Source organism: Bidens hawaiensis, unplaced genomic scaffold (genome assembly GCF_021521415.1).
Source record: "Bidens hawaiensis isolate Kalapana, Puna unplaced genomic scaffold, B.hawaiensis_p1.1 tig00019320_1, whole genome shotgun sequence".
Taxonomy (NCBI): domain Eukaryota; kingdom Viridiplantae; phylum Streptophyta; class Magnoliopsida; order Asterales; family Asteraceae; genus Bidens; species Bidens hawaiensis.
In genome coordinates, this window is record NW_027492928.1 from 323,151 (window position 1) to 339,070 (window position 15,920).

Consider the following 15,920-nt stretch of genomic DNA (forward strand, 5'->3'; position numbering starts at 1 on the left):
TACTAAATGTTGTAGCTACAAAACTTCTATTCGCACCAGAATCAAATAATACGGCAGCAGAAATGCCGTTTACTAAGAACGTACCGGTCACAACATCAGGAATCTGTCTAGCTTGCTCTTGGGTCAACATGTAGGCCCTAGTCCTCGGCCTTGCTTGTTCAGCACCTTTCATCCCACTACCTCCAGCCTCACCTTCAGTGCACTCCCTTGCCATATGGCCTGGCTTGCCACATTTGTAACATGCTGGCTTTGCTCCGCACTCATTAGCATAGTGCCCTACCTTTCTGCACTTATAACAGACATTCAACCCCATTCTGCATTCGCCACCATGAGCCTTTCCACATTTGAGACAAACACCAGAACTTTTACCCCACTTACACTCACCCCCATGCATCTTTTCGCAGGTCTTACACGATCTCTTCTCCCACACTCTCTGCTTCTTATCCTTGGGGTTCCACGACTGAGTACCGGGTCGTTTAGCAGAAGCGACCCATTTCTTCTCTTTCTTCTCATCTCCCACCACTACATCATCCGCAGCCAGGTCTGCATAGACCATTTCTGCGAGCTCAACAGCAGAATCGAAAGTAGCAGGTTTACTTGTCCTGACTAACATGCGGATTCTCTGTGGTAATCCCCTCACATAACACTTGATTCTCTTAGCCTCAGTGCTGACCATATCGGGTACCAACCTAGACATTCGGTTGAATTCTGTAGTGTACTCACGATGTGTCATCGTCCCAGCTTTCAAGTTTAGGAACTTCATCTCCGCCCTTTCAACCTCGGCGTCAGCACAGAATTTCTTCATTACTAACTCCTTCAGATCGTCCCACCTCATCTCTTTGATCTCTTCTCTGGTCTTCCTCTGCTCCACACTCTCCCACCAATACATAGCCTCATCTTCAAATGATTGAGTAGCATAACCTACCGCTTGATCGGGACGGCACTCGCTAATGCGGATAACCTTATCCATGGCGGTTATCCACTGAAGAGTAGCGATTGCGTCTCCTAGACCAGTCAGCTTAGGCGGGTCACAACCTTTGAAGGACTTATAGTTGCAACCGCCTCGGCCCCTCTTCCTATCATCATCTTTCACGGACCTTACCTCACTTGAGTCACCTCTTTCCCTCTCGTCATCCTTCCTACCATTACCACCTGCCCCTTCAACAGTTCTTTCACGGCTTCCAGCAGACCTTCCTGGGGTAATATTTTTCACAGCAGTGGCTACAGCTTGAACAATAGCTGCTTGAATTGCGGGATCCAGTTGAACTCCTTCATTGTTTTCCGGGTTTCTTCCCGCTGCGCTTCCTTCAGCTTCGGTGTTGGAAGCTGTCTCAACCGAAGGTTGCTGGACACGACGAGGCCTGCCGCGTCGTCCAGTGCGACCTCCAGCTCCAACAATGTCTCCAGCTCCAGCCATCGTATTCTAAAAGGGAAAACACAAACATCATCACTCAAGGAACTATCTAGTACAAGGATAGCAAGGCTAACAGGTAATAACAGTGGCCAGCTGTGACTAGCTGATCACGTTGCTTTCCGTGTCCTATACACTTCCCTTTATGAGTCTATTTGTGCTGGTTCTACTTAAGCAGTTAGCCAAATCAACAATCAATTATTCCTATCCCTACCGTTCACGTATCTTTTCTTTCTCATTAACATATATCATTTAATTATACACTTTACCTTTACTGATCTTGCTTGAGCGACACATGGCATTCTTGGACTGGCATCTTCTTTCATTTCTTACTTATATCCCATACTCTGTTCGAGTCTAAGCATGTAGGATGCTTAAATCTCTCGAACTTTGCTCTGATATCAACTTGTAAGGCCCCGTTACCGGTAACCCTACTTTCGTGTTGGATTTACTCATAAACACAGTTCTAAATATCAGAGTTAATTAAAACATTTATGCGGAATATAAAACTTTCATAAAACGTTACAATATTTCATAACTTGTCTCAAAACATCCTTTGTCTTTCACATTAAAACATTAAAATTAAAACATCGTAAGTCTTCAGATGCCAGGCTCTTATTCTCCTGCCATGTGTCCCCGCTCAAGCCAGCTGTCTCATCCTACTCACCTGCGTGCATACTAAAAGTCAGCTACGCTGAGTGAGTTCTAGTTAATCACATAATCATACAATACATTCTTTACATTTCATACTTAACCTCCTAACTTTCTTTCATACACACTTAAGTGCTTTTACTTTCATTTTTACCTTCATACTTTCTTTACATACATAATCATACGTTTTAAAGAGCCTTTCGCCCTATAACCTCACAGATATTATAAGGGTCTGGTCCCTAGTTTTCGAATATTAGAAGGGTTCGATTCCCTAACATCACAGATATTATAAGGGTTCGATTCCCTAACATCACAGATATTATAAGGGTCTGGTCCCTAGTTTCGAATATTAGAAGGGTTCGATTCCCTAACATCACAGATATTATAAGGGTCTGGTCCCTATCATCACAGATATTATAAGGGTCTGGTCCCTAGTTTTCGAATATTAGAAGGGTTCGATTCCCTAACATCACAGATATTATAAGGGTCTGGTCCCTATCATCACAGATATTATAAGGGTCTGGTCCCTAGTTTTCTAATATTAGAAGGGTTCGATTCCCTCTTCGTTACCATACAACCATACATCATACCTCGAGTATTAGTAGGGCTCGGTACCCTTTTCGTAACCATACATTATCATTTCTTTCTTCTATTATCTCTATCATGTTCATACACATAAACATACATAACATACTTACCTTATACATAGCGTTACAACCTGACAGTACGTGCAATATCCGAAGATCGTTCACGTACTATCAAGCAATCATTCATACATTTCACATTATCCACATAAGGCATACACTTATCTCTTAGGATAAGTGTATTAACAAACATATTGAGTATGCACACAGCCCCGAAAACGTAACACATAAATGGGGCTAGAAACTCACCTGAACACGGTTACGTTCTCCGTTGATCGTAATCCCTTTCTTCAGTTGTGCACGGCTGACTGTATAACAAGTATACATATCAATTTAACTATCACTACTTATAATGTATTTCTATCTTTATATGACCCACAACGAACGGGGGTCCGGGGGCAGCGCCCCTGGCAGCGGGGTCTAGGGGCGGCAGCCCCTAGCAGGGTCCAAGGGGCAGAGCCCCTGGCTGGGGTCGAGCTGCCAAGTCAGCTTGGAAAAATTTTATTTCCATTAACTGTCTTAACACATTTTTCATTAGATTTTTAATTTATTTTCTAATCGAACTTGACTTTAGGCGAAGTTAACCTTAGGCGAACTTAGCTTTAGGCGAAGTTACCAGCTAGGCGAACTTAGCTTTACAGCGAAGTTGCCATCAGGCGAACTTGGCTTCAGGCGAAGTTGTCATCAGGCGAACTTGGCCTCAGGCGAAGTTATCATCAGGCGAACTTAACTTTACAGCGAAGTTGCCATCAGGCGAACTTAGCTTGCAGGCGAAGTTCATCAGGCGAACTTAGCTTGCAGGCGAAGTTCGTTGCTTTGAAGGCGAAGTTGCCCAGAAGAAGGCGAAGTTGCCCAGACAGCCGCTGTTTTAGCTTCTGATCGGCATTTCGAGCGATTTTAACACCCTTGCTATGGTTCAATATCACCCACTACGCTACCCGGCCATTTTCGGTCGTTTATACACTAAAAAAACTTGGATCTTTAAACTTCAAAGATCAAGAACCATACCTTTTTGGGCTTGTTTGGATCTCGTTTACTTGCTTAATCACAACCAACCGCTCTCTCTTTCTCGGACCTCGCTCTCCCTCTCCTCGTCTGCCGCCGGCGGTTGTAGGTGGTGTGTATGTTATGGAGTGTTTTTAGGAAAATGATGGAAATGAAGGTATTTTGGGGTTTTGGGGGTATTTATATCCCTGAAATCCCATTCTCATTTAACCCATCTCAATTAATCCAAGTCCAAGACCCGCTCCTTACCCGATATTAATTAATTACGCGAAATCACTAAACATAACTTCCTTTATTCATCATTAAAATTTTAGGATGTTACACGACGCCATACAATACATACACATACATACATATCCGAAGATACATATCCATACCTAACTAGTTACCCTTCTGTTCTACATACATACTTACTACCTTACATACATATCTACAATCACTAACCTCAGTCTACCGAGAGTACGTTCATAGTCCGCCGTCTATACCTGTACTCAAGGTCGTGAACACGTAAAAGGTCCGCAGTCCTTACCTATGTTCACCATTTATGGTACGTGCAAGGTCCGCAGTCCTTCCCTATACCATCCTACATCCACAACACGTACAAGGTCCACAGTCCTTCCCTATGTTGCAACCTAAACCATAGCACGTACGAGGTCCGCAGTCCTCCCCTATGCTACCACAATACAAATACGGCACGTATAAGGTCCACAGTCCTTTCCTATGCTGATGCCTATCTATAATACGTATAAGGGCCGCAGTCCTTAACTACGTTGTCGTCTATTATCTGTAACACGTATAAGGCCCACCGTCCCTATCTACGTTTACATCTATCATCTACTTTACGAATAAGGCCCGCAGTCCTTAACTACGTTGTCTCCTATTATCTGTAACACGTATAAGGCCCACCGTCCCTATCTACGTTTACATCTATCATCTACATTACGTATAAGGCCCGCAGTCCTTAACTACGCCATCACCAGCCGAGTCTATGTCCGACAAAAGCTAGAGGGATTTGCCATCCTAACTTACTATGTCGAACGTAGAACTCACATACCATTCGTGTACCTGTATACACATACTTCACATATACAATAATTACATTATAGCATAAGAACACTCTAGGCGTTCTTTACATCATTCATTTAACAACCATACATCTTGTCGATACGTGCAATATCCGAAGATCGTTCACGCCCCGACAAGTATTCATTTGTAATGTTCATACATCTTCGATATATAATATTCGTACCTTTATTTTTGACCTGACAGTACGCGCAATATCCGAAGATCGTTCGCGTACCAACAAGCAATCATTCATATCCATCACATATATCACATATGGCATACACTTATCACTTAGGATAAATGTATTAACTAATCACATCGAGTATGCACACAGCCCCGAAAAACATAACAAGGGATGAGGCTAGAAACTCACCTGAATCCTGTTACGCTCTCCGTTAATCGTTATTCCCTTCTTGAGCTGTGCACGGCTAACTGTATAATATTTACATGTATCAATTAACTACTACTACTAATGTTGTATTTCTATCTTTATACAACCCACAACGAACGGGGGTCCGGAGGCAGCGCCCCTGGCAGCGGGGTCTAGGGGCGGCAGCCCCTAGCAGGGTCCAAGGGGCAGAGCCCCTGGCTGGGGTCACATTAACTGTCTTAACACATTTTCCATTAGGTTTTTAATTTATTTTCTAATCGAACTTCACTTTAGGCGAAGTTAAACCTTAGGCGAACTTAGCTTTAGGCGAAGTTAAACCTTAGGCGAACTTAGCTTTAGGCGAAGTTAAACCTTAGGCGAACTTAGCTTTAGGCGAAGTTAAACCTTATGCGAACTTAGCTTTAGGCGAAGTTAAACCTTAGGCGAACTTAGCTTTAGGCGAAGTTAAACCTTAGGCGAACTTAGCTTTAGGCGAAGTTAAACCTTAGGCGAACTTAGCTTTAGGCGAAGTTAAACCTTAGGCGAACTTAGCCTTAGGTGAAGTTAATCCTTAGGCGAACTTAGCTTTAGGCGAAGTTACCAGCTAGACGAACTTGGCCGTAGGCGAAGTTAAGCTTTGAAGGCGAAGTTACCAGTTTGCAGGCGAAGTTATCAGTTTGCAGGCGAAGTTGCCCAGTTCAGCTACGGGTTTGGTTTTTATCAAGCATTTTGGCGATTTTAATACCCTTGTTATGGTTCGACATCACCCACTAACGTTCCCTAACCATTTCGTTCGTATATATATCCCGTATATACTATAAAGCTTGGATCTTTAAGCTTAAGGACATTCAATAAAACATAAACTTTAAAGGTCAAGAACATACCTTTTGTGCTCGTTTGGATCTCGTTTAACTTGTTTAATCACAACTAATCGTTTACTCTCTCTCGGATCTTGCTCGTTTCTCTCCCTCGGTCGCCGGCCGTATATGGCGGTGTGTGGTGTGTGTGTGTTTTGGAGTGTGTAGAGATTATGATGGAAATGAAATGAGGGTTTAGGGTTTTAGGTTGGTTTAGGGGATATCTATATCCCTTAAAGCCCATGGACCTAAAGCCCATTCTCATTTAACCCATCTCAGTTAATCTAAATCCATGATCCGTTTTTTACTCGATATTAATTAATTAATAACGCGGAAATCACTAAACGTAACTTTCTTTATTCAACATTATAAATTTTAGGATGTTACATTATTAACTAGAGATTGAAACTTATAATATGCATGATAGCAATGTTGCAAAAGTCGCTAGGCGGTCCCTAGGCGGCCGACCCCCTTGGAGGGAGTACTCGGAGTACTCGGGGAGTAATCGGAGTGTACTCGGACATGGTAAATATAAAGAAAATTAATATTTAGTTATTATGTATATGCCAAATATCATAAGTTTACTAATATTTATAATAAAATAGGTGAGAATTAATATAAATAAAAGATATACATTTTTAAATATAAAATATTCTAAAAATTACTAATCATTAATTAAAAAAATGATATTGTACTTTAATATTATTGAAATAACAATTATGTTTTATTTTTTTTGAATCAAAATCGGTCCAAGTTCACCGATAAAATGTGATTCTGGCTAAGGTTGACCACATTTGACTGATTCTTAATAACTAGGCGGATTTACAGAAACTCGCCTTGGTGGTATACCTTGTAGCGAGTACTCGGAGAGTACTCGGCCTTGTAATCCTACTTTTACAACATTGCATGATAGTAACCTTGAGAGCTGTGACAATCAGTTCGCGCCCCGGCATTTCCGCCATAGGTTGGGGTGTGACAAAGACCCGGGATGTCCAGCACGCGAAACGAGACAAATGAATAAAGTTTGCTGGTGACAAGACCCATCACGATACGCGATGGGATTTTAATTATTTTTTGACTTTCTGGTCCATCGCGATACGCGATGGACCAGTGAAGACCCCATCGCGTATCGCGATGGGGGGTGCAAACGGGAAATTTAGGTTATATCATATTCTTCATCAAGAAAGAACCCTAACTCGGTTTTGACGAACAAGAGGCGATTCCAGCAGTCCAAAGAGGTGATTTCCACCACCATAGCTCGTGCCAAGACCTTACACATGATCCATATAACCCATATTAAAGATTTAACGATGGCAAGGCTCGACTAATATCCTAGAATCGCACCCATGATGCATAGTTTGTAATATTTACAGTTTTTCTCATGTGATTAAGAATACTCTTGTATGTTTATGATGATTGATATATGATTATTTATGTTTTGTATTTCTGTGTGTTCAATTGGTTTAGGTTTACATTAGTCTGGATGATTTGTTATCATTTGCTAGATAATTGATCATATGACTGTTTGGTTAGATTGAATACGATAAAACATACAATTGCCCTTAACTGAGTCACACTGGCAAGTAGGGCTGTTCAAAACCTGATATCCGAACCTTTCGGATAGTGAAAATCGCTATCCGAATCCAAATCCGAAACTTCGGATATCCGAAGTTCGGATCCAAAATTTCGTATATCCGAACCTCGAATATCCGAATATCCGAAAAAGAAAAAAAACATTTTAACAATAAAAACCATACATCATCTTAATCATTCAAGTTTTCAAATCCAACAAATCAAACATACAACCACCAAATAATAAGTTTTTAAATCCAACAAACCAAACATACAACAACCAAATAGTTTTTGTCAGTGGCTGGAGAGTGGATACGATGGCGGAGACGACGACCGACGATGGGTATCGGTGGTTCTGCGGCCGAGGACGGAAGAGGATGGCGACGGTGGTGCTGCGGCTCGACGACGGACGAGGATGGGGACGATGGTGCTGTGGCCGCCGGCTGTGTTTGTGTTTGTGCTGCGGCGATGGTGGAAGTCAGAAAGCAAAAAGTTGAGAAGAAAGGAGGCGTTTTGTGTTGTGTTTGTATTATGTTAAGGAATCTAGATTTAGGTTTTATATTATGTGTTATATAATATAAAATTAAAAAATATTAAAATTAAAATATCAGATAGTTCGGATATTTCGGATATCCGAAAAATCTAAAAACTGACATCCGAATCCGAATTTTCGGATATCCGGGATTCGGATATCCGAATTTTCGGATAGTTCGGATACGGATAGTCGGATAATTCGGATACGGATTCGAATTCGGATAGTTTTGAACACCCCTATTGGCAAGGACCGTTTGATAACCAGTGTCGTGTGTAAAGTGATTGTTGACGTCTAAGGTTTTGTCTGATTGATCTGTCTGTAGTTAATTATTAATAATTAGTCTGTTAGGTTGCAAGAGATAACTGTAGGTTGCTTACTTGAATTCTCGGGTGTGATTTGCTTTGTTAATTGCTTGAAACTCGTTTACTTGCGTGTTACTTAGTTCTCTAAATTCACTTTAATTGTTTGTGTGATCAGCACTAAAACCAGTCACTTCATAATATTAAATCTGTAAACGAATCACATTGACCACATACTACTGGTGGATATGGTACCTTACTTATCCTATCTAGGTAGTTTAATTAGGTTTTTTATTAACTCAAACGACGACCATCACTCGACAACTTATAATATGTATTTGGTAACATGTTCGATAGTATCACTCTAACCTAGAGTTAAGGGATTATAATGAAATTAGTACTTAATAAGAGCTATTAGCCATTCAAGGATGATTGAATGTATGATTAGAATTTGATTACAAGTTTCACTTATTCACCAACTAGCTTTTACTTTTCCTTTGCTCCTCTTCTTTCTCACGACATACTCACACAAGATCTTTTTGGCTTTAAAGCAACTGTCCCTAATATCTAACTTGTCCAACTTTCTACTTTCATTTATCATTTAAACAAGATTAGTTATCCAAGTTTGCTTAATGATATACTAGTCTCAAAGCTTATATTTTTGTCCACATTAGGTTATAGAAAGTCACCATAAGTTAAGCTAATGCACCCCAAGTGAATTTGTATTAATAGCCTATGAAGTTTTGAATATCCACATTTGTATCATCAAGATTTTTGAAGGGTCATAGTATATGGGATATGTAGAGGTTGTGATCGAAGGCGACAAACAAAACTCAATTGTCACAACGTGTTGTTTATGAGTCATAAAGACAAAATCATTGGCTAAACTTGGGCTTAATTAAAATGATAGCTGAAGTCATGTAAAATATATTAGGGGTGTTCGGACTCATTACCTATAAAAATTTTCAGACAAAATTGTGAAAAACTTCTACATAATAAATGTAAAACAGGTGTGACTGGGGACCTGAGTCCCTCGTAACCTTCGCCCTGGACAAAATGATCTATATCAACATAGGCATATTGAGATCGTTAAACGACACAATAGTAAATAGTATGATATAAACAAATTTACTCTCACATTAAAAGTGGACGAAACGAGTTACAATTAACAAAGATAATAAATGTAATATGTGTACACCATCCATCCTCTAATTATAAATTGAGTTAATGGCTATTTTTGTCCCTGTGGTTTGCTACTTTCGACACTTCAGTCCAAAGTTTGAAATTTTGTCAATTTAGTCCTCATAGTTTTAAATATTAGCCAATTACATCTCATCCGTCTTACGGCATTCAACTATGCCGTTAGTTTAAGGGTATTTTTGTCTTTCTCCCTTTTATTTTGAGTTAACGATCATTTTAGTCCATGTGGTTTGATATTTTTGCCACTTTGATCTAAAGTTTGAAAATTTGTCATTTTAATGTTCAGTTTAATTCAGTTTTTTTTCTATAACCCTGAAGAGCATAATCCAAGCCTAAAACCATCGAGCAACCTCCAATAAAGGTATGCATTTACTATGTTGACAACAGTAATCATACCTCCTCGTATTTAGTTTCTAGACATTTCCTAAACTCTCTCCCATGGTAAAATTTAATAGTAAAGTGGCCAAGGTAATTCCCTGAAACCGAATTGTACATAAAAAACTAAAATTTGTTTCTTTAATTAATGTATAATAGTTGATTTTGACCAAGATGCTGATTTCGACCCAGATTTTTATTACGATATGTTAATCTCTAGACCCTAACTATTATGCATTCATCAAATAAACGATTTTTAGTTTTTTTCCGTACAATTCGGTTTCAGGGAATTGCTTTGACCACTTTACCATTGAATTCTACCATGGGGGGGGGGGGGAGTTTAGGAACCGTCTAGAAACTAAATACGAGGGGAGAGGGTATGAATACTGATGTCGACAGGGTAAATGCGGACATGTTTCGGTTGATGCTCGATGGTTTTGGGCTTGGATTATGCGCTCCTCAGGGTTATAGATAAAAAATCTGAATTAAATTGAAAATTAAATTGATAAATTTTCAAACTTTGGACCGAAATGACAAAAATATCAAACCACATGGACGAAAATGACCATTAACTCAAAATAAAAAGAAGAAAGACCAAAATAACCTTAAACTAACGGCATAGCTGGAGGTCGTTAGACGGATGTGATGTAATTGGTTAATATTTAAAACTATGAGGACTAAATTGAAAATTTTGAAACTTTGGACTGAAGTGACGAAATTAGCAAACCACATAGACGAAAATGACCATTAACTCCATTAAATTAGTATAATTGAAAACTTTAGTGCCACAAAAGTTTTTTAGGGCCGTGACTATTTATGTATTTACTTTCAATATATATTTAAATTGTTAAGTTGGTTTGATAATTGATGGAATACTTCATAGTTCTTCTTATACCAATTGACCCAAGTTTAAGTCCTCACACTACCTCCTTTTTATTTATTTATTTTTTTGTTATTGGTCCAAGTTCTCCACACTAGCATTTTTTTTTGTTGTTATAGGTTTTATTTGTTTATTTATTTTAAATATGACAAAACTAATTTTTAGGTTTAGTTATTGTACATGTAATGAATTTAATTGATACCGATAAAATTCTCATCAAATCGTTATAATGCCAATGTTTTTGTTTTAATAATGTTAACTTGACGGAACTATTTTTTGGGTTTAGTTATGAAACGTAACAGACATAGCTGATACTGACCAAATGCAACGACTATGTTTTACCGACCGAATAAGCGTTGTTTTAAATATGCAAAATTTTCGTATCATATGCCATACGTATACGAACCTAGTTAAAACCGACAGAATCCGTGTCCATCGTCACAACGCGACAAGTTGTTCCCTAGTTTTCTTTACAAAACATAACCCTTTGCTTACTAATTCAAAAAACATTAAAATCTAAAGAAATAAAATTAAAAAATAGTCCTGATTTTTCAAGGGTTTAAAAATAAGTATCTACAATAAAACACCCTTTCCATATTTGTTATTTATAGAAACAGGGCGTAATTTCATAGGGAGTTAGGTGACACTCCACTCCACAACACGACACTTTCAACATCATATACTAAGTCCACGTCATCCGAACACGACAAAACCAAGATCTTACTACCACCACCACCGTTACACCACCGTTACACCACCGCCACGTCACCCCCGCAACTCTGCACATTTTGATTTTTTCATTAAACAGCTGTAACAACCAACCAACATACAAACATACAATTAGACCACCTGCCACCTTAACAATCTCCGCCTATATTCACCGTATAAATACTCATCAACCACCTACCCACCTTCTTCTTATTCTTATTATTATTATTATTATTATTATTATTATTATTATCAAAATCAAAACCCATCTCTCTTTCTCGCTCTAGGGTTTTGACTTTTTGACTTTATGGCTTTCTCGTTACTTCTCCGACCGGCTAACCCGCCGCCGGTTCTTGAATCATCCCGGAAATCTCTCTCCGGCCCTTCATTCACCTATCGATCGTCTTCGTTAAATCTTCAATCTCGGAGATCTTCGCCTTTACAGTTGAGTATTATTATTATTAGGGGTGGAGCATGCACAAGTAAATTAACATACTAACAATACATTACAACTAACAGAGTAATTACAGTTTTAAACTTAAATAATTAATTCTCTTGTTCACAGTTACTAAAGTGTTAACATAATTATAATTACTCCGATTATTTGTATACTTCTCACGTCATTTGTATTTGATTTCGACCCTCATTTGTATTTGATCTGAACCCTTATTATTATGGCCTTATTAATGGGGAAGTAATTATGCAATTACATCATAAGGTAATTAAAGTAGTTATGTAATTACATCATAGAGAATAATTATGTAATTACTCTATGATGTAATTACATAATTACTCTACTTGATTCTTACAATTAACACGTTAATTTCATTTGTAATTATTGTATGACGTAGTTGCATAATTACTCTATTTGTATATATAATTATTCTACTTCATTCTCACAATTAGCACGTTAATTTCATTTGTATCTGATCTAAACCCTATTATTATTTGTTGTTATTATTATTATTATTATATATTATTATTATTATTATGTGATGAATTAATTGTTTGATAGGATATGTAAGTCACGGAGGATTAATCTAATTAAAGCTACTGCTACTCAGACACCCACAATTGTCCCAAGTAAGAATATGTATATGAGTTCATAGAATGCATACCACCTGTTCGATCAAATTCTCAAGTTAACTGTTTCTCAGTTTTTAACAAATTGAATCTGCTTGAAATTTGTGTAGAGTCGGGTACCGGTGGGAAGACCAAGGTTGGAATCAATGGTATGATTTCTCAGTGTTAACAGGACCTTGATGTTTGAGTAATCAATGATGGTAGATGCTATGGTAGATAGTTTATTACTGGTTTTAATTGTTCTTCACCAATGTATTGTGCTATCTGTATATATTTATTAAGGTATATATGAAAGTCAAATTGGGGCTTCGGTTTTAAGTACTTTTGAACAATCACTGCATCTGATGATCTGATAAAACTGAAACTGTAGTTGTGTTCGGTGTTGTAAAAATCGGTATAGGGTGGGGTGCCAAGGCGAGTTTCTTCAACTCGGCCAACTTTACTCGCAATTGGTCAAACTCGGACAAGTCGGATTTTCGTTGTTTTTCACTGTTTTTCTCGGAGACACTACTATGTCTTTAATATTAAAGAATGAATATCAATTTTTGAAATACTTTAGTATTTGAACATGTATCCTTTTGATTTATATTGATATTCATGCATTTTATTATGAATATTAGTATACCTATGATATTTGACATATATATATAATTTCCAGAAAATTAATTTGTCTATAATTTACTACGTCCGAGAACTCGCGAGTCCCCAGTCCACCAACCTGGCAACGCGTAGCGACTTTGGCGTCCATAGTTTGGCTTGTTTGATAATCATATATCATTATGTTTATTATGGCTAGAGATTGAAGAGATTCATCGTGTTAACCTTGCAGGTTTTGGAAGAATTGGGAGGTTGGTATTGAGGATAGCAATATTTAGAGATGATATTGAGGTTGTTGCGGTCAACGACCCTTTTATTGATTCCAAGTACATGGTAAGGATGAACTTCACATTATTAATTGGACATATTAGTAGATATGAAGGTTATAATAATGTAGTTGAAAGATAACCATGACATGATCGTCTTTTTCAGGCTTACATGTTGAAGTATGATTCTACACATGGCCCATTTAAAGGAACCATCAATGTTGTTGATGAATCCACTTTGGAAATCAACGGGAAACATATCAAAGTCACTAGTCAAAGGTATCTAAAAGGTCTTCTTAGTAAATAATATCGTATACATTTATCCTAAACTTCATATATGTTCAGAGACCCTGCATCTATTCCTTGGGGTGATTTTGGAGCCGACTATGTTGTTGAGTCTTCTGGCATTTTCACAACTATTGATAAGACTTCAGCTCACAAGAAGGTAAAATTTGAGTTTCTTTTACTTCTTTTAAAAGACATGTGCACCCCTAGGTTGACTTTTGTTGGTGTCAATGTGCAGGGCGGTGCCAAGAAGGTGGTGATCTCGGCTCCATCAGCCGATGCACCTATGTTTGTTGTAGGAGTAAACGAGACAGCCTACAAGCCAAACATGGATATTGTTTCTAATGCTAGCTGCACCACTAATTGCTTGGCTCCTTTAGCCAAGGTACAATTCTTTTTGAGTATTTCTGCAATTGTGATTTGTGGTTGCCGTTTCTTTAAATACATGGTTTGATATTAAACAGGTGGTTCATGAGGAGTTTGGTATTGTTGAAGGTCTGATGACAACTGTGCATGCAACGACAGGTCTGTTTTCGTCTTTATGTTTGTACATATACCTGTGCATAAACTTTTCATATGGATTTAAAAAAGATCATGATTACATTATTCTGTACGCATTTGTTTAGCTACACAAAAAACCGTTGACGGGCCTTCAATGAAGGACTGGCGTGGAGGTCGTGGTGCCGCACAAAACATCATCCCTAGTTCAACTGGTGCTGCCAAGGTATACAAGTAACTTGAAATCCAAAATTATTTGATCGGTTGAAACTTAAAAGTGAAAACTTTGAATTTCTTACTTTGCATATGCTTAGTTTCTGAAAATTGCAACGATTTTATTGTTTATGTTAAAATTGCAGGCTGTAGGGAAGGTGTTACCAGAACTAAATGGAAAACTGACGGGTATGGCCTTTAGAGTCCCGACAGCAAATGTTTCTGTTGTGGATTTAACTTGTCGACTTGAGAAGAGTGCATCGTATGAAGATGTTAAAGCTGCAATCAAGTATTCCATCTTAGATTACCTTATTAAATGTATTGTAATTTCTGTATAATAACGGGCTCTCTTTCTATTGAAGGTATGCTTCTGAGGGTCCTATGCAAGGAATCCTCGGGTACACTGATGAAGATGTTGTCTCCAATGACTTTGTTGGTGATTCCAGGTCATTCTAGTCTTCATTTTGACTTTGAGTTTTTATTATTTGGGTAGACTGATAAAGATGTTGACTTTGACCTTTTCAGGTCAAGTATTTTTGATGCAAAGGCCGGTATTGGGCTAAGTGCTTCGTTTGTGAAGCTTGTGTCTTGGTATGACAATGAGTGGGGTTACAGGTAACAAATCATGTATTTGTGTTTGATATTTGGGTCCGTCTGGGCTGCTCGTTGTGGGAATGTGGGCTATTAAATGAGTGTTTAAAATTGGTTTTTGTGCAGCAATCGAGTGTTGGACTTGATAGAGCATATGGCATTGGTGGCAGCAGCTTCCAACTGAAAGAGCTAAATGTTTTATGAGTTATTTTCTTGAAATGATAGTGTAGAATTGAACAGATGGTTTGATATTTGAACCAGACTGGATGGTAGCCAATATTACCATGTCTTGCTACAAACATGGGAAATAAAGAGCGTTTGGTTGACATTTGCCATCTTATTCGTCACCATAAATGGTCGTGAGACACTCTTGCCACTGACGTGTATGTTGTACTTGAAAGATGAATTGTTTGTTTTTTAGTATAAGAACGAAAAAGTGGTCGAATCTTGATGTCATTAGTTTTCTACTTTTTAAGGACGGTGAGTGGTAAACACCTGATGCCTGGCACCCTTTCTTGTAAAGAGGTCTCATGTTCATATCTTGTTTCCGCTGATATCTACGAAGACCTACATGTCACATGTTGTCAATTACCAGATCCTGTTGGTTTGGTCCTTGAGTTTTTCAACATGTTCTCATGGTTACCATTTACCAGTGTGTTGGGTTTGATTTGACATAAAAACTAATTACAAAATGAGATTATGGTAGTGTCTAATTGTATTAAGTGTATTGAAACCAAAATAACCAATATGAAGTAATAACCGACGACTTTTTTTTTTCTTTGAAAACAAAGGGTTACAGTTTGGAATTGGTTATG

The 15,920-nt window shown here is 38.2% G+C and overlaps 1 protein-coding gene across 1 annotated transcript; it reads left to right on the plus strand.

The window, feature by feature from the left end:
- The first annotated feature begins 11,824 nt into the window (after positions 1-11,824).
- Positions 11,825-15,523, plus strand: LOC143558072 (glyceraldehyde-3-phosphate dehydrogenase GAPCP1, chloroplastic-like). The gene is made up of 13 exons (XM_077046994.1): positions 11,825-12,016; positions 12,588-12,655; positions 12,766-12,804; positions 13,485-13,585; positions 13,685-13,797; positions 13,864-13,963; positions 14,042-14,188; positions 14,268-14,328; positions 14,430-14,527; positions 14,661-14,803; positions 14,877-14,960; positions 15,040-15,129; positions 15,232-15,523. Exons 1-13 carry the CDS (start codon positions 11,880-11,882, stop codon positions 15,287-15,289), a joined length of 1,239 nt encoding a protein of 412 aa, XP_076903109.1. The 5' UTR covers positions 11,825-11,879; the 3' UTR covers positions 15,290-15,523.
- Positions 15,524-15,920: the final 397 nt, after the last annotated feature.

Coding starts and splice junctions, on each gene's coding strand:
- LOC143558072 (XM_077046994.1), top strand. CDS start 11,880: ATGGCTTTCTCGTTACTTCTCCGACCGGCTAACCCGCCGCCGGTTCTT. Junction 12,017..12,587: donor CGGAGATCTTCGCCTTTACA/GTTGAGTATTAT, acceptor ATTGTTTGATAG/GATATGTAAGTCACGGAGGA. Junction 12,656..12,765: donor GACACCCACAATTGTCCCAA/GTAAGAATATGT, acceptor AAATTTGTGTAG/AGTCGGGTACCGGTGGGAAG.